Below are 18,585 nucleotides of genomic sequence, written 5' to 3'. Positions count from 1 at the left end.
AGGGAAATTATTTGCCATGCTTCTAGTAACTTTTGGATTGTATTTTGTAAAATGGGGCCATCATTTATGTCTCTTCAAGCTTTTTAGTATATAGCTTTCACTGTTTTCTGCAGTAATAGCTCAAATTTCCATTCTTATTCCATCTCTGGTAAAGCAAGACATTCACTGTAAATAAGGTCACTTTTTTATTTATTCATGAAAAAGCTTTTCATAATGGTCGAGTTCTGTATTTAACACAGCTGTTGATTAGAGTCACAACAGCTTCTGGGCCTGTTAGGTCTCAGGCAACATCTGCCATGGCCGGTAAAATGCAGAATTGGAAAAGTGGGCAGCTGCATTCAGGGCCACTGGTTGATGCATTTCTGTTTCAGTTGTTTCCCTACCTCACATTCTCACCAGGAAACAGAGGCTATGCTACCAGTTACTAAGACTGTAGAGGTCTAGAGCAGTGCAAAAAGCCACGAGTGCTTTCTGAGTAAAAGCCATTCATCCATGTGTGCATATTCTGAAGTGATAAGGAATTAAGGCATATAATAAGTCATGAAGAAATGTTGTTGTTGCCGCAACCTCTCTTTCTCATTTTGAGGAGATGATTTATTTTCTTTCTGGTTGCAAATGATTAGTAGTTTTTAAATGAAAATTTTATATCTTTTTGTAATTATAACTTTGTATTTGATGATTTATGATGCTGTATAAATTGATAGTACCTATACCTATGTATTTCAGAATTCTTTCGTAGTAGAGTAGACATGGTTATGATATGAAGGAAATGTTAAAACCAATAATATTTAAATGTTTTTCTTAATAATTTTTTTTAATGTTAGTTTAGTCTGGCAGGCTTACAGGAACACCAAACATCATTTTGCATAAAATGTATTTGTATGAATACATTTAAAACTCTGGAATACAATTATTGCTTTCAAATGAAGACACTAATAGATAATGTTTTGCTACGACCTAAATAACTTATTTTGAGCAGTCATTAAATTTTTATTTTACTCAGGTGCCATCGGTGTCACTTGAAAATCCTAGTGATGTCTTTGAAGATGGTGAAAATCCTCCAAGCAGTCGATCATCAGAAAGTGGATTCACTGAGTTTGTACAATACCAGGCAGATACAACTGATGATATTGACAAAGCACTGAATGAAGGTCACGGTGCACCTGGCATCCCTATTGTCCCTAGCACATCCTCAGAGACTGAGACAGCCTCAACTGTGGGTTCTGAGGAGACCATTGTACAACCTCCTTCCGTAATGACACAAGGGACAGCAACTCGTAGTGGGAAAACGATCCAAAAGACTGCAATGCAGTGCTGTTTGGAATATGTCCAGCAGTTTTTAACCAGATTTATCAACCTGTATATCATTCAGAATAATTCCTTGTCTCAGCCCTTAGGGGCAGAGCTTCCAGTAGACCCCACTAAAGCGCAAGGACAGAGCACAAAATGGGACAGAGAATCACAAGATGATGCTAAGGTGAAGAAAACAAAGAAGAAAACACCGAAAGAATACCTACCTGCCTTTATTGCTGCTTGCCAGCTCTACCTTGAATGTTCGAGCTTTCCTGTTTACATTGCTGAAGGAAACCGCACTTCAGAATTACATCCTGGGAAGCCTGAAGTTGGTAAGCTGCACTCTCATTTGTTCTTAAAATGATAATTTTTATTTTTCAGCCCAAAAAATTGAAAATAATAGTATCATGCTTTGTGTGTGTTGCTCTTTGCTGTTCCTCTCAGAAATCTAAGTTTTCTTCTGTGTCAATTGGTTTACATTTGGAAACTAAATTATTTTCTCATGGATTTTTAGGAATATTGCTGGCATGGAATTTGACAGCAATTAATATTAGGGTGAAAAATATCAATTATACAAACTGAAGCCTGAGAGTAGATCTAGATTGTTGAATCTTCCTCTTTACTGTATGGGTCTACAGCTTTTTTTGTCATATTTTGCAATAGCCACAGCTCACTTCAAATATGTTTTTAGCTTCCTTTTATCAATTTTGGATTGATGTACACATTGATCACTTTGGCAATACATGGAAATTGTAAGCTACTGTCCAATAAAAATCATACCAGCTAGGAAATTTAATTAATTCTACTTTACTCCTATTAAAGGAACAATTCTTGCAAAAAATTCTTCTAGTCAAAATTGCATTAAGAAACAAAATAAAAATGGTGAGTTTTGGTGTGAGGTATGGATGTGTTCACAGATAGATGAAACTATTCAGTAACAGACATGACTAAAACATTAACAGTTAGGATTACTGTAAATTGTGACGTTTTAGGATGAACAATCCTTTTTACAATTTGTAAAGTCTTCAATTTACAGTTACAATTTTGGATCCCCATCTGATCTGCAGTCTGAGAGTTGCTCCTTAAAATGTTTTCATGGTAGATATGCTTGGAGCATGCAAGAAATAGTAACACTAATTTTGGCTACTGTCACAGTCATCTCTGTTATTTATTTTTTTCTAGGAAACTTCCTAGTTGTAGCTTTTTGTTCTTATTTACAATTTTCAAATCAAGGCTAAGTGGTGGGTGGTGCTTGGAGATGAGTAGTTTTTTGGTTTTGGAAGCAAGCATGCTAATTTAACATGACTGCTTCTGTTTCTGTGGTCTTTAAGATGTGTTGTTTATGTCTTCATTACAACCAGGAACAGAGCATATATTTTTGTAACATCCAGACTTATAAAATATTTGTCAGTTGAAGGCAATTTGGTTATAGCTGTTTATTAGTTATGAGTATGACAAGGCCAAAGATCTGCTACCTTTTGTAAAAATCTATCTCAGAGTATTTCTGCTTTTATAGCATGACCCTGAAAACTCTAGATGTTTGTAAATTTATTATTTCTCCCAAACAGTCTACAAATGAGTGTTGTGTCCAAAGACTAAAATATCAGCTGTTTGCTTATTACTTTTTGGTTGACCTAGCACTTGATTATCACTGCCTTGTGCACTGTAGAGCCGAGAGCCTATAGAGCTTGAGTAGTATGTGCTTCATATGAGGGCAGTGCTTCTAGGAATCCTTTTCAATTTCATTAAATGTCTTTTGGGTTTGTGTTTCTTGTTCATCATCTGAACATTCCTATTTGTGGGATATCATTTGCAGTCTATTGAACAGGATGACTTTGAGAAATAAGCAGAAATTGTAGGTAGGTAAAACCAACAGGAAGGATTTTGTTCCAAACGAAAACATCTGTTGTATAGAATGGCAGAGCAGATGGGAATAGTGCTGGGCCTGCTTCCCATAATAGAGAATTGCACTGGAACAGAGAATGAAAGAAGATAGTCACCATAATTCTAACACTACCCTATATATTCATAGTAGTTTTTTGTACTGCAGAGGAGGCTGTTTGTTGAAGGGTTCTTAAATTTGGAACATGTTTTTGAAGGTTTGCATTAATGATATGACCCAATAGTTCTTGATCACTGGTCAGTCTGTTTATTTGAAGGAGACAAGTTAATCTGATATTTATATAACATAGTTGTGCTTTAATTCTCCTGTATGCCTAATTTCTCAGCTATCTTTAATTGAAGAAATTAAAAAGGGAACTGAGTGAAACTGAAAACAATGGTTATATCTGTAAACTCTAGAACACAATATGTAATTGTTAAGTATATTTAGACTCCAGTAGACCTGTGGATATAAATTAGAATTGGCATCATTCTTCTCTTGATTCTAAAAGGGTGCTTATTAAATAACACTTCTTCACTTGTCTCTGATTCTAGATGTATTTGCCTTTTTAGGAACGTGATCAATAGAGTCCTTTTGAAGTTTTAACAGAAGTTACTTTGGTATCTCTAAAGTAAAAGGGTGCAATATTCACTTGGAGAGTTGACTGTGAACTTTGGAGAAAGACACTTTCAGTATCAACCCAGAGTATGGCTTGATAAAGTGAGAGGACAGTAAAAAGGAGGAAACAACCATCTACAGTGAAAAACAGAGTATGGTCTAATGAATCATCATTCTGTACCCAAACCATCAATTTTCACAGAGACTTCAAAATAGAAGTGTTGCCCGGCAAATCTATTTAAAATGTCTGCATGTATATTATATAATATATTATCCTAGGCTCTATAAAATATATTACAGAATTATTCCAGACTACTATCTAGACTGCTAAGATTTGATTGCTGGTGAAGAATTTTGTGAAGAAGAAAAGTAGATGAAAAGATGAGCTAACTACTAAAAGTTCAGTTTTGCCTAAAGCAGAAAATTATCTGAATGCATTTCCATAAGATTTTTCTCTTCCTTTTTAAAAATTTTCTATTCATTTTTGGTTACTAAATGTTTAAAGTGGTACAGTGTTGCATTCCTAATTGGATTATTTTAAAGATAAATCAGGAAGTATCTTCCTCTTGCATATATTTTCCTAAACCCATACAATGGGCAGATTGAAATATGAAGGGACAATTGCACATATAGTTATGGAATACAAGAGGAAAGTTCCATAATATTTATATTGTTAAATAAATGTATAATCTGTGATTTGTATTTCAGACTGTGAACAAGTACAGCCTCCACTGTGGCTACAGACTTTGATGAATGCTTGCAAGCAGGCAAGCGATTTCAGTGTTCAGGGTGTAACTATTTCCCTTGTGATGGATTTGGTTGGATTGACTCAATCTGTTGCTCTTGTCACTGGAGAAAATCTGAACAGTGTGGAAACTGCTCAGCCTCTTAGTCCTAACCAGGGAAGAGTAGCTGTTGTCATCAGACCTCCTCTTACTCAAGGCAATCTGAGATATATGGCTGAAAAGACAGATTTCTTCAAGGTATCTCATTGCTGTTTTCTTTAGACTTTTTCTGTCTGGTGGAGAATAGGTCTTGGCCCCTTTACCATGCTTGATATGGTAAACCAAATTTTCTTGCTGAATATTTTGATAACAGTTGTAACCTGTGTTAGAATCTAAATGAAATACACAGTAAGTTTTCCTGCTGTGGTTCTCTTACTGACCACTTGTGTGAAAATCCTTGTTTAAATGAATATTTTAAAGATATAAACAAAACCTGATTGAATAGCAGCATTAATTAGCCAATGTATGAAACTGAGATGTGCATAATGTTGGACCCTGGTAAACAATCTTTGTATGTGTGTAGTTTATGTAAGAAATCTTTTGCAAAAGATAACCAGCAGCAGGGTATATTATGTAGTTAATTATATTTCAATGAAAATTTATTTCTGTTCTGACTCCTTAGTGGGAATTTTTAATGTAGTAAGTTATTGCAGTGTTTTGAACAGTTCCTTCTGTTCATATAAAAGGAACCATTTTACGGATTTCCTCTTCATCATAGAGTGTCATCAGATGTGATGTCTCCCATTGCTGCATAGAGCAAAACAAGGCATGATAGTCATTCACTTGTGTCTCTTGCAACTTTTGTTTTCATGTACAAAGCATATAGCATTAACTCTTTGGGACCAGCTGGGTGATGGAACTCCTCAGCATCATCAGAAGAGTGTGGAGCTCTTCTACCAGCTGCACAACCTCGTCCCATCCTCCAGCATTTGTGAAGATGTTATTAGTCAGCAGCTGACTCACAGAGACAAGGCAAGTGGTTCATATATTTACTTAAAGATGAGTAAAGTATATACAAAAATATACTTAGAAGAAGGACTTGGTCCTTCAGAGGAGGGTAGGAATAACTTCAGTATTGAAAAAAACTTTACCTTACATTGTTTCAAATATTATTTTAGGTTTGTGATGAGCCTCTAGTTTCGTGCTAGAGAACGGAGGTTTTTCACCGTTCAGGAACAGACTTGTGCAGGAGACTCTCTCTTATCAAAGTCATGTGATGCTTCCCAATACTTAAAGCATGTGCTTAGTTTTTGCTGTTGGTAGGAGTTCTTGACAGGTACTTTACTTATTTTTTTTCCTCACCTAGAAATTTGTTTCACATAGAGGCTATCAATTTGACATTTGAGTTGAGGCCTTTGAAATGCTTTAAATTTTAGGTATATGAGCTGTTTTCATGGCTCCAACCGTATGAATGGTAGGGAATTACTTGTTTACACACTCTAGCAACTCGTGGTTGTGTGGCTTCAGGAGCACTTACCTTTTTGCCATTCTACCAGAGTTACCAGGTGAACAAGAGTGAATGTGAGCCAGTCTGTCAATCAGTGCAGTTCACAGCTTGCCATATTGTTAAAATTGGTGATGATTTTTAGCTTCACTTAGACTGTTCTGTAAACTGCTGTGACTGTGGATGTAGAACTTGCTCATTTCTGCCTACCTTCCTGAGAAAACAGTAATTTCTTATATCTTCACAGCATGGGTTGCAAGGGCTTACATGGAGTCATATCAATGTGTTTAGGAATTGGTATTTTCACTCTATTCAATAACTGTCAGTGAATTATTTTGTGTAACTGTATACATTTTGCAGTAGTGTTGTGGATTATTTTCCTGGGAGAAGCATTTTTTCCTAAATACAAATCATGTCTGCTCTACTTTCTAGAATGCTGCTGTTTCTTTTGGGTTTTGTTTTTGGTATGGAGAGGTTGTTCTGTTTTATTTTTTAGTTTGTTTAACATGAACTGTTTGTCTTTTTTGTGATTTTCAAAGTTTTCTTTTACTTTAAGTTTTTAAGTAAAGCTTTTACTTAAAGTTTTCCCTATTGTGGCAGATATTGGATAGATAAGCTGTTGCAAAGCTTCTTAAGTTGTATAATGTAAACTAAGTCTGGAAGTGTGCCAGATTGGCAGAGGTTTTAACAGTTTTAGCGTTGTCTCACTTTGGTTAAAGGTAAATATACCTACTGTTCATTTCCTATAACCATATATTCTAAAAAAACCCAAGTAAAAATCTTTGCACTCTTGTTTTTGCTTATCATCTAGTAGTTTAGTTTAAGCCCTTATAGTACTTGAAGAATTTTTGATTTATTTGTGTAATTGTCATGATGGCTGTGCTTTGTTCACGTCTACAAATGTTTACTAGCATCCTTGTCTTTTGGGTGAAGCTGTTTTTATATGTGTGTTCAAATCATATCATGACATTTACTGTTGTTTGCAGCCTTGTTGGAATAACTCTTTGCCTGGTTCAGCCTCAGTAAAGAGAGAAATAGAACAATTGCTGCTTTACGCCATTTTTACCATTAAATATCCTGAGCTGGACTTCAATGATCCTTGTGGGTCCCTCCCAACTCAGGATATTCTATGATTCTATGATGTTCTGCATATTATTACTGGTCATTATTAATCCTTTGGGCAGTAAGCATGTCCTATTTGTCCAATTTGGTCCAGAGCTAAATTTTACATGTTAGTGAAGAACTCCATCTACATGTCTAGCTAGAAAATTCTTCTGTTTCTTTCCAATAATGGAATGAAAATAACTTGACTAGAAAGAGACAGGCTAAACTTCAAGGCAAGATCAAGATAGGAGGGAATCCTTTCATGATACTAAATTGCTCACAGACCCTATTGTTGGCTACTACTGCTTTTAAGATTAAAAAATAGTGTTTAAATGCATAATCAAAGAAGTTAATTTCATTATATCTTATATCATTTAGGATGCTGTATTACTTTCTTTTTCCAGTTCTTATCAGAAGTTGTTACATTCTGACAGATCTAATTTATGATTTGGTCCACAGAAAGTAAGAATGGAAGCTCATGCCAAGTTTGCAGTGCTATGGCATCTCACACGAGATCTTCATATTAACAAATCTTCTTCCTTTGGCCGTACCTTTGACAGGTTGGTGATTGGAAGTCTGATTCAGTTGAAATAATTTTACTTCAGAATTTTGTAATTATACAACATAGGGAGTTTAAAAATTGAAGAACTACAGTGTAGCTGTGACAGGAAGGAAGAAGGAGAAGAAATGAATTTGTGGACAAGAATTTGTGTTAGACAGAATTGTTTTCACAGTGATGATTATGAAAGCTGTAATTTTTCCTGGAAGCTATAAAGAGTGGGGAAGGAATGGTCACAGTATTCATAGACCATCACTGTGGTGTATATCGAGCTTAAAATCTGAGTTCTTGCTGTGTTTTGATAAAAACAGAAGCAGGAGAGAGAAATCAACCCAGAATTGAATTATATGAAGTAGAAAGTAACAGTAAAACTAAACAACTTTAAAACCAAATTGCAAGCAAGTGCTAAAGTATGAGTTCTTTTATTTAATCTGTGTTTTGTGTAAGAGGTTATTTATGGCCAGCAGCAGAGGATTTCTGTTTTGTGTTCAGGTATTGGACTATCTTCTTAGAAAAGGCTGAAGATCTGGACTCTGAACTACTCTTGTCTTCCTCAGCTAGCACAAATGTTGTGGAAAAGTGTTTATTTAGATTTTGTATTGCATACTTAGCTGTAAGGAGTAGAATAAAAAGGTTATTTCTTTGTCTTATGCTGTCACTCATTACATAAATGCTGATAAATTTTGTGCATATAGCTAAAAACTTATGAACATGTACTACTGGAGAATGTAAAACAGTAAGTAAAATTCAGAGTCCAATATGAATATTGATTTTCCATAAGTCTGAAAATGAGTCTCAAGGCTTAAACTGTTAAAAGAAGAAAATAATGGTAGTAGGAACTGCTGAATTGTCAAGTATATTTCTTCTCTCTGTTTTTGAAGGCAATATCTTTGAATGTTTGCTTTTCCATATATCCTTGTGAATTGGCTTTTAAAGTTGTATATTTTTAATGGCACTCCACTTAAAAACCAACAAAGGCTTGTTATGCTAAGAACTGTACAAATATTTGATCTTGCTACTATTAGAGCACCTGTTCTAACTGACTTTGTTGCTGGCTCTTCCTGCCCACTTCTTCATTAGACTAGACCAAAATATAAAGATCAGATTGAAAGTTTTGATTCCAAAGAAAATACTGCTTTGTATGGAGAAGAGCAGTGTACAATATCCACTAGATTGTTTCTTCTTTCCATTCTAGATCTTTGTTTATCATGCTGGACAGCCTCAATAGCTTGGATGGTTCTACTTGGTCAGTGGGACAAGCCTGGTTAAATCAAGTGCTTCAAAGACATGACATTGCAAGGGTTCTTGAACCTTTGCTCCTACTTCTTCTCCATCCAAAAACTCAGCGAGTTTCTGTCCAGCGAGTACAGGCTGAATGTTACTGGACTAAATCTCCCAATCACCCTGAAGAAGAAAATGAAAAGCAGTTCATGCAGAAGTTCAGCTGTGCTGATGGTATGTACGCAAGAAGTTCTCTAACTTCTTTGCTTGCTGCTTACATGCAATGTTAAAAACATAGTAGAAATTTTTGAGGGTAACTGAAAAAACTGTTGGAATAGCTATGGCTTATATTTGCATTCGTGTGTTTTTTTCCTAATTCATGTTTGTGTGTCCCAAGTACTGTTTAAAGTTTTATTGTTTTTACATTAAAATGATACACAAGTATTTTGATGCAGAGCATTTTGTTGCATCTTATGGAGTTTTGGTAGAACATAAGAATATGGCTTGAAGCTTAACCAAGTAATGAAACATTTTTTATGAATGATGTGGGACTGGCTGAAAACATACCAATAAGTTTTGAAGGTGTTTGCATCTATTGTATAATTTTAGTTTAGAATTTACTAATTCTGGTGGTTTTTTTTGAAAACAGAAGCAGATAAGACTGCATAATAAGACTGCATAATGTTTTGCTAAGGTGTACTGCTAAAATAATTTTGCTTTGTTTTTGTGAACGTGTCATTTGCTTATCAACATATTTTTCTTCTCTGAAATGAAAAGACACTATTTACCATGCCTTCATAATTTAAAGTCTCAATAATAGTTTAAGTTCTAAATTTTAATTCCCAATTCTTATTCTGAAGAACAAAATCTTATCTGTATACATTTTTTTTGTGTTCTTCTTCAAGCATTCTCCCACATGCCTGTAAGCCAAGGACAACTTATTATACCTAAGGAAGGCAATGAGAAACAACTTGGTGTGGATGAAATGGAGAACTTCAGCCTGACTGTCAACCCTCTGAGTGACAGGCTTTCCTTGTTAAGTACCAGCAGTGAGACCATACCAATGGTTGTGTCTGATTTTGACCTTCCTGATCATCAAGCTGAAATACTGCAGAGTTCTGACTCTGGCTGCTCTCAGTCATCTACTGGAGACAACATCAGTTATGAAGTGGAAACAGAAAGCTTGAGTGCTCAAGATAGCTCTCAGACTCTGAAAGAAGACTCACCTGATGAAATTGTGCAGCAAGTGGTTACAGATCTTATATGCAAAGTTGTAAGTGGTCTTGGAGAAGAAGTTGAAGCAGGTAAAGACGGTCTGCACTCTGAGGATGCTTTATGTAAATTTAGCTCTTTGGATAGCTCTGTAGAGGTTACAAAAAGTGATGATCAAAATATTCAAAGTAGCCAGAGTAGTTTACTTAGTAATGACAGCTCACAGTTACTATCAGCCTCAACTGAGACTGGACTTGAGAGCTTAGGAGACGAAATGTCCAGAAATAACTCTTCACCTTGTATTGCAGAAAGCCAGCAATCCTTCTCTGATCTTACTCTTTCTTCCATTGAATCGAAGTCTAGAAAACGTAGCCACAGTAGTATTCAGTTCAGCTTTAAAGGAAAGCAACCAGAAAAAATGTCAGAAAAAGAAACAATTGTTAAAGAGGCTGGTAAGCAACCAGGTGCAAAGCCTAAGGTAAAAATAGCCAAAAAGAAAGATGAAGAAAAGAAGAAAGCACAAACAGAAAAGCTCAAACAAACAAATGTCTTCTTTAGTGATGGTCTTGATTTAGAAAATTGGTACAGTTGTGGAGAAGGAGAAATTTCAGAAATAGAAAGTGATGTCGGATCCCCAGGAATGCGAAAATCTCCTAACTTCAATATCCATCCACTATATCAACATGTGCTGCTATATCTCCAGTTGTATGACTCTTCAAGGACATTGTATGCTTTTTCTGCAATTAAAGCAATTCTGAAAACAAATCCTTCAGCTTTTGTAAGTGCCATCTCCACTACCAGTGTCAACAATGCATACACTCCTCAACTTTCATTGCTCCAAAATCTTCTAGCCAGGCATCGAATATCTGTTATGGGCAAGGATTTCTATAGTCACATCCCAGTTGATTCTAACCATAACTTTCGGAGCTCTATGTACATAGAAATTCTTATCTCCTTGTGTTTGTACTACATGCGGAGCCATTATCCAACTCATGTTAAAGTAACCTCTCAAGACCTCATAGGAAACCGCAACATGCAAATGATGAGTATAGAAATTCTGACACTTCTCTTTGCCGAGTTGGCAAAAGTGATAGAAAGCTCTGCCAAGGGCTTTCCTAGTTTTATTTCAGACATGTTGTCCAAGTGCAAGGTTCAGAAAGTGATCCTGCATTGTCTGCTGTCTTCTATCTTCAGTGCCCAGAAATGGCACAGTGAAAAGGTAGCTGGAAAAAACATAGTGGCTGTAGAAGAAGGCTTCTCTGAAGACAGCCTTATAAATTTTTCTGAGGATGAATTTGACAATGGTAGTACTCTGCAGTCACAACTTTTGAAAGTACTTCAGCGTCTGATTGTGCTGGAACACAGAGTAATGACTGTGCCTGAGGAAAATGAAACGGTGTTTGACTTTGTCATAACGGACCTGGAGCACATTGGTCCCCAGCAGCCGATGACTTCTCTGCAGTATTTACACTCCCAGCCAATAACCTGCCAAGGCATGTTTCTGTGCGCAGTGATACGAGCTTTGCACCAGCACTGTGCCTGTAAAATGCATCCCCAGTGGATTGGCCTTATCACTTCTACGTTGCCTTACATGGGAAAAGTTCTTCAGAGGGTGGTTGTTTCAGTGACTCTTCAGCTCTGCAGGAACTTGGATAATTTAATTCAGCAGTATAAATATGAAACGGGATTATCTGATAATAGGTATGTGTATATAGAGGTATAATATTTTTAACTATATTTGATTGTGTTGAATTACCTTACTACCAGATTAACTAATTTTTTAAAAATTACTCTTCTTTTAGGCCTCTGTGGATGGCATCAGTCACTCCCCCAGATATGGTTCTCACTTTATTAGAAGGGATCACAACAATAATTCATTACTGCCTCCTGGACCCATCTACGCAGTATCACCAGGTAAAATTATCTGGGTGTCTGAGAGATCCCTATGCAGTACATGTCAAATCAAGGACTGTGATTATATTAGCAGATATGAAGATCTGAGTGACAGAAATAACAAATATATTGTCTTAGCTCTAAATATGGGGGGTTTATTGACAATGCACACATTTCAAACAGAAAAATAAGTCTCTATGGATGATACTTTTAAGTGAACACTTATATTTGTTTTTTGTTACCCTGAAATAACTAAAGTATGCATTCCTTAACTTCAAGATCTTTAAAATTCCACTTTTTAGAGCTGCCTTTGTTGTGTTCATCTTGAGATATGTCTAAATATTATCCTTCTGCTCCTTCTGCATATTCACAATTTTTCTTTTTAATCAAGCAGTATTTTTAGATCTGATATTCTGAGCATAGTGTCTGTTAAGAATTTGGTCCACATTCCATAAGCTTTTGCCCTGTTTTCTCAGTTATCTTGTTTTTGTGCTTTTTTCCCATTTTACCCCCTCATTTGATTTTCATTCATTTAACAGTGACCGAAAGTGGATTTTGTTTATGTAAATAAATAATTTTGCCTAGAGTATTAGCTAGACTTAAAATTCTGAAGTTATTGTTTTGCAAAGGTATAGGCAAAGGATACAAAATTGATTGCCGTAGACATGAGGGCCCACATGTTCAGAGTACATTTGGCATTGGACAACTCAATCAAAAGTTTCTCTATTATTTTAAAGTCTCAAAGCTGTAGGTATTGTAAGAATTAAGGAAAAGCTTCTGAAAAAGAGTTAAGGTTGAAAGCTCCCATGTTAGGTAAGTCTAAATTTACTCTATTTTAAATATGCTGTTTATGTAGATATTTAATACCCCTCTCCTCTCCCACTAGCTTTTGGTTAATGTAGATCAGAAGCATTTGGTTGAAGCACGCAATGGGATCCTCTCTATCTTGCATATGATAATGTCTTCTGTGACTTTACTGTGGAGCATCCTGCACCTTGCAGATTCTTCAGAGAAAACTACTGCTGCTGCTGCTGCATCCATTACCACTATTAATCTTGGGTCAACTAAGGTCAGAACATCAGAGTTAATATCATTGAAGTTGTTCATTAATACCTTTGTCAAAATAATTTCAATTCCCTTCCCTTAAATCTAAATTGAATTTTTATACCTTTGTCCTCATCTGTTCACTCACCACAAAACCCAGGCTTTTATAAATGAGTATTGAATATGCTTTTAAGCTAAAATGTATCAGTTCTATGCACCTCTTTGCTTTCTGCAGAGAAAATGTTTCAAACATAATGCTGACGTGCTTATCTAAATGGGTATGTGTTCTACTTTCATATTTCAGAATTTGAGGCAACAGATTCTGGAACTTTTGGGTCCAATTTCAATGAATCATGGTGTTCACTTCATGGCTGCTATTGCATTTGTATGGAATGAAAGGAGGCAAAACAAAAATACTTCAAGGACAAAGGTAGGTTTATATTACAGTGGTCACTTCAAAGAGTGATAATACTTTTAAGTGTTTTAGTGTTAGGAAGAAGAAAATTCAGACATCCCAGTGAAAAAAATATAATGAAGTATGGACAATATTTCTGTTTCTAATTTGCAACTGTACTGTCAGGGAGGTACCACTTTAGAATGGGACAATCTTCCTGAATTCTTCAGGGGAAGAGTAGGTGATACCAAGTCTCTAGATGAACTGTTAGTTGATAGAATTTCAATCCCATGAGTGGAGCTGCCTTAGTTTTGGCATAGCCATTGTCTGTGGTGATAATCTGTGACATAGATCTGATTCTTTTAGGTTATTCCTACAGCAGGGGAAGAACAACTTCTGCTGGTCGAGCTGGTTCGCTCTATCAGTGTTATGAGAACAGAGACTGTCATACAGACAGTTAAAGAAGTTCTGAAGCAGCCTCCAGCCATAGCAAAGGACAAGGTATGGAAACTGTAGAAATCCTATTGATTTATATGATGTCCTTTATATGAAGTTTAGAACACTGATGATATGGTACTTCATTGACAAAGCTGAGCAGCACAATGTGAAAATTTTCACTGTATTTAAGAGATAAGTGAAGAGAAGCATAACTTTACAGAGGGATGTATGAAAAGACATTTTTAATATTCTGTGAAATTAAGCTGCAGTGACACAATAGCATTGTCAGTTTTACCCTGGTGAGGCAAAAAAAAAGCCACTTCTTTCTGACCACCCACGTTTCATATCTTTTTCTAGAAGCATCTTTCCCTGGAAGTCTGCATGTTGCAGTTTTTCTATGCTTATACTCAACGGTAAGCGAAGAAGCTAAGTTTTATTTCTGTCATCAGAAACCAGAATATCAATTTGAATATTTTACATATTTTCATCATAGGATGATGAATAGTCTGTGCAATATAAATAGTGAAGAAAGAATGAGTTTGAATTGTAGGTTTGTTAAGAAAAGGTGGTTTATTTTGTAAGTTCCATAGTATTGCATCGCTTTTCTTCCCTCACTTAAAAATCCTGCAGGTAATCTGCCCCCTGCCCAAAGAAAGGTGATCTTATTTGTACTGTAACTCATTCATCCACTCCAGCTTTGTAATGAAAGGTATATCTTTTGAGAATGCTCTTCTTCTGCCTTCATCTTGTAGCGACCTAGTATTAAAAGACTCTGTAGGGCTGTTGATTGCCAATAACTGACAGGAGAGTTGTGAGGTAAAAAGAAACCCGGGGGCATACCTGAGGGAGATGATATTCTTATCATTGACATTGCTGCTCTCTCTCCCTTAGGATTCCCGTGACCAGCTTAGTAGACAGTTGGGCAGCACTGCTGCTTCTGTTAAAAGATTCCATACAGGTTGGTCTTCCAGCCCCGGGACAGTTTCTCATACTTGGGTAAGTGCTCCTGATATTTGCAATTTTAAAATATGCTCAAATGTAGGTGTGTGAAATTATTTTGAAGTGTTAGTGTTCTTAAATCTGTCTCTTACTTTTGACTGGTAGAGTTATTGCCTGAGATCTGTGGGTCTTATCAAATTATTTTCTTCTCTGAGGAATGGCTACATATGTTACATTTTATATTATAGTATGACATAAGCCACAACCTTACCTTAATGACTGAATGATTCTGTCTCTTTAAGCAACAGATGTAAGTTTCTGACTTTTCCTAAAAAATGACAACAATTACTATTTCTTAAGTATTTGAAGCTCACTAGAGTGGACTGAATTCTCAGCGTAGAAACAGTTTGTGGATTGTTAGAAATGTAATTTTGAATATGATTTTCTGTATAATGCTTCAAGGACCATTTTCTTCAATATTTTGAGTTTTTCTTCCCTAGTAAGCCCCCTCTAAAGATACTTTTGTATATAATCAAGTAAAACATATTCTTGGTAAACTCCTATAATCAAAATTAACTTAAGGAATTTTAAAAGGTGCTTCCTGGAATATTGATAAGTAGCAATCCCTGAAGATTTAGTGAATAAATATAGTGCAAATAAATGTTTTCAGATTTATCCTAACTCTGAAAACTGCTGCATAATGTATTATGAGAAGATAATCCATATTTAACTTCTACATTTTTTCAGTGTTCTTAATGAGTTCATCATGAAAAATCCAAGTCTGGAGAATAAGAAAGATCAAAGAGATCTACAGGTAAGAAATTTTTTGTGTATGTCTTTTGAAAATATGAACAATAAATTGTGGAGTCATAGAATGGCCTGGGTTGGAAAGGGCCTTAAAGATCATCCAGTTCCCAGTACAGGAAGGATATTGACTTCTTGGGGCAACTCCAGAGGAGGGCCACCAAGTTAATTAGAGTGATGGAGCACCTCTCCTAAGGGAAAAGCCTGAAAGACTTTGGTTTGTTCAGCTTGGAAAAGAGAAGGCTTCCAATACCTGAAGCCACAAGAAAGATGGAGAGAGCATACAGTGACAGGACAAGGGGGAATGGCTTCAAAGTGAGAGTTGATTTAGATTAGATAGTAGGAAAAAAATCTGCAGTGTGAAGGTGGTGAGGCACTGGAACTGGTTGCCCAGGGAAGTTGAGAATGCCCTGTCACTAGAATTGTTTAAGGGCACTTGGATGAGGTTCTGGACAACCTGGTTTAGTGTAAGATGTCCATATGCATGTCAGTGGGGTTGGAACTAGATGCTTGAATGTACTAGAAACATTTGATATCAGTTCTATAGTATGAAATTACTCTTTAATATCTTCTTATATTTACAACTTGTTGAAAAAGCTCTCATTTTCTGTGAAGTTATTAATCACTGATAATATAGAAATTATTTGAAAGCAATTCTCAGTGTGGTTATATGGATTTTCTACATGTCAGGATAATGAATACAGCCCTTCTGTACAAAGTTCTTAAAATGCTTGTTTGCTTTTTTTTCTACCAGGATGTAACACACAAGATAGTGGATGCCATTGGGGCAATTGCTGGTTCTTCCTTGGAACAGACCACTTGGCTAAGGAGAAACTTAGAGGTTAAGCCTTCCCCTAAGATTATGGTTGATGGGAACAACTTGGAATCAGATGTTGAAGGTAGGCTTGTTTTCATCTATATTTAAAACAAAACATTAATTTTCCTTTTTTACGCAGTTAGTGTCAGATCTTTCATCTTTATTTAAAGCTATGAAGAGAACAGCTTTGCTATATTTGAATGTATGTAAAATTCTTCAGTATTGTTGCAGCACTAGTGTGTCTGGCAAAGCTTGTGCATCTTCAAAATGTATGTTTTAAAAATATGCTGTAAGGTAAATAATGGCTTGAGAAAACTAACTTTGTACATTTTTTATTATTATCCTGATTTAGATATGCTGTCTCCAGCAATGGAAACTTCAAATATCACTCCATCTGTTTATAGTGTCCATGCATTGACCTTACTTTCTGAGGTAAATGTTTCCTTAGAGAAAATTAATATTGTCTTATAATAAACTTCTATATTGTGAAAAACTTTGGGCTAGAAGCTTAGAGAAGGAGATTTAATGGGAAACACTGATGTGAATGGATTATGGGTCTTGTCACGTAAAAGTATAAAAAACTTGTTAGTATTTACACCTCATAGTAGGATGAAGTGTAAAGCATGGCCTTTCAGATGTGTGGAATAGCAAACTATTTTGATTATAAACTTTGGGTGTTTATCCTTATGGTATATCTTATTTACTGCTGATAATTGCAGTTGGTCTTCTTTTTTTTGTTTTGTTTTGTTTCGTTTTTTGTGTGTGTGGTTTTTTTTTTTTGTTTGTAGTTTATTCTCTGGAATGCTTTGACGAGGAGCTTATGCTTCTGTGCTTTTACCTTAATGTGTAATAAAAATAATGGAATCTTTGTTTCCATCATCAACTTGAGTGTTCAGTAAAGAACATTACACAAAAAAAAGCTGAATGGTAGGTAAAAAGCAATTGAAGAATGCATTATAACATATCTTCCTCTCATTTTATAGGTTTTGGCTCATCTCCTGGACATGGTTTTCTACAGTGATGAAAAAGAGAGAGTTATTCCTTTGCTTGTAAATATTATGCACTATGTTGTGCCCTACCTCCGTAATCACAGGTATCTTTAGTTGAATTGATGTAGATGTCTACAGCCAGTAGAAATTTGGATGGTGGCACTTAAGTTGAAACAGGCATGATAAGGATTAGATATCTGTTAAACCTTCCATAGAGCAACAGTTCAAAATTGGTTTATGTTGACTTTTTCTCCGTTTAGTGCTCACAATGCATCCAGCTATCGAGCTTGTGTCCAGTTATTAAGCAGCCTTAGTGGATATCAGTACACAAGGAGAGCATGGAAGAAGGAAGCCTTTGACCTATTTATGGATTCCAGTTTCTTCCAGATGGATGCTTCATGTGTTAACCAGTAAGACTTTATTCTTCTTGCTTATATTGATGGCCCCTTACGAATTTTATGTATTCCATTAACATATGGGCCAAAATTTCCCAATAGATCTTTACTGAGAGAAATAGAGATTTTGTGTGGTTTAGGTTACCACTTGAAATATGAAACTTATAGAAGGTATATTTCTATGCACAAATCTTATTTTTAAAAATAACGATCTTAAAATTTAAGAAAAGTTCTGTGAGTAAAACATGATTAGCATTTTTTAGAAACATAGAATGATTTGCATTGCAAGAGACCTTAAAGATTATCTAGTTCTAATTCACCTGCCATGGGCAGGGACACCTTCCACTAGACCGGGTTGCTCAGAGCCCCATCCAACCTGGCCTTGTACACTTCTAGGGGCATCCACAGCTTCACCCGGCAACCTGTGCCAGGACATCACCATCCTGACAATAAAGAATTTCTTCCTAGTATCTAAATCTGCCCTCTTTAAAAGTGGGATTACTTTACTTTAAAAGGAATTCCCTCTTGTCCTATCACTCCATGCCCTTGTAAAAAGTCATTCTTCAACTTTCTGGAGGCTCTTTAGGTACTGGAAAGCTGCTACAAGATCTCCCTGAAGATCAACTCTCAACTCTAAGCCTGTCTGCATAGGGAGAGGTGCTCCAGCCCTCTGATCATCTTTGTGGTTCTCCCATGGACCCCTTCAAATGAGTCCACCTCCTCCTTATGCTGGGTGTCCAGAGCTGGATGCAAT

At 35.9% G+C, this 18,585-nt stretch overlaps 1 protein-coding gene across 3 annotated transcripts in view; it reads left to right on the top strand.

The window, feature by feature from the left end:
- DOP1A (DOP1 leucine zipper like protein A) overlaps positions 1 to 18,585 on the top strand; it is a 59,945-nt gene that overhangs the window by 30,636 nt on the left and 10,724 nt on the right. For all 3 annotated transcript variants that reach the window (XM_083858459.1, XM_083858457.1, XM_083858458.1), the window contains 17 exons: positions 1,004 to 1,625; positions 4,502 to 4,776; positions 5,398 to 5,550; positions 7,586 to 7,686; positions 8,881 to 9,140; positions 9,812 to 11,819; positions 11,921 to 12,032; positions 12,898 to 13,080; positions 13,360 to 13,485; positions 13,816 to 13,950; positions 14,245 to 14,300; positions 14,779 to 14,883; positions 15,574 to 15,640; positions 16,385 to 16,529; positions 16,800 to 16,879; positions 17,431 to 17,540; positions 17,697 to 17,846. In XM_083858459.1, coding sequence (XP_083714585.1) covers positions 1,004 to 1,625; positions 4,502 to 4,776; positions 5,398 to 5,550; positions 7,586 to 7,686; positions 8,881 to 9,140; positions 9,812 to 11,819; positions 11,921 to 12,032; positions 12,898 to 13,080; positions 13,360 to 13,485; positions 13,816 to 13,950; positions 14,245 to 14,300; positions 14,779 to 14,883; positions 15,574 to 15,640; positions 16,385 to 16,529; positions 16,800 to 16,879; positions 17,431 to 17,540; positions 17,697 to 17,846 — 4,688 coding nt within the window. The remainder of the gene's footprint in view (positions 1 to 1,003; positions 1,626 to 4,501; positions 4,777 to 5,397; positions 5,551 to 7,585; positions 7,687 to 8,880; positions 9,141 to 9,811; positions 11,820 to 11,920; positions 12,033 to 12,897; positions 13,081 to 13,359; positions 13,486 to 13,815; positions 13,951 to 14,244; positions 14,301 to 14,778; positions 14,884 to 15,573; positions 15,641 to 16,384; positions 16,530 to 16,799; positions 16,880 to 17,430; positions 17,541 to 17,696; positions 17,847 to 18,585) is intronic.

Source organism: Zosterops lateralis (genome assembly GCF_965231275.1).
Source record: "Zosterops lateralis genome assembly, chromosome: 3".
Lineage (NCBI taxonomy): Eukaryota > Metazoa > Chordata > Aves > Passeriformes > Zosteropidae > Zosterops > Zosterops lateralis.
This window is presented reverse-complemented; position numbering and strand designations above follow the sequence as displayed.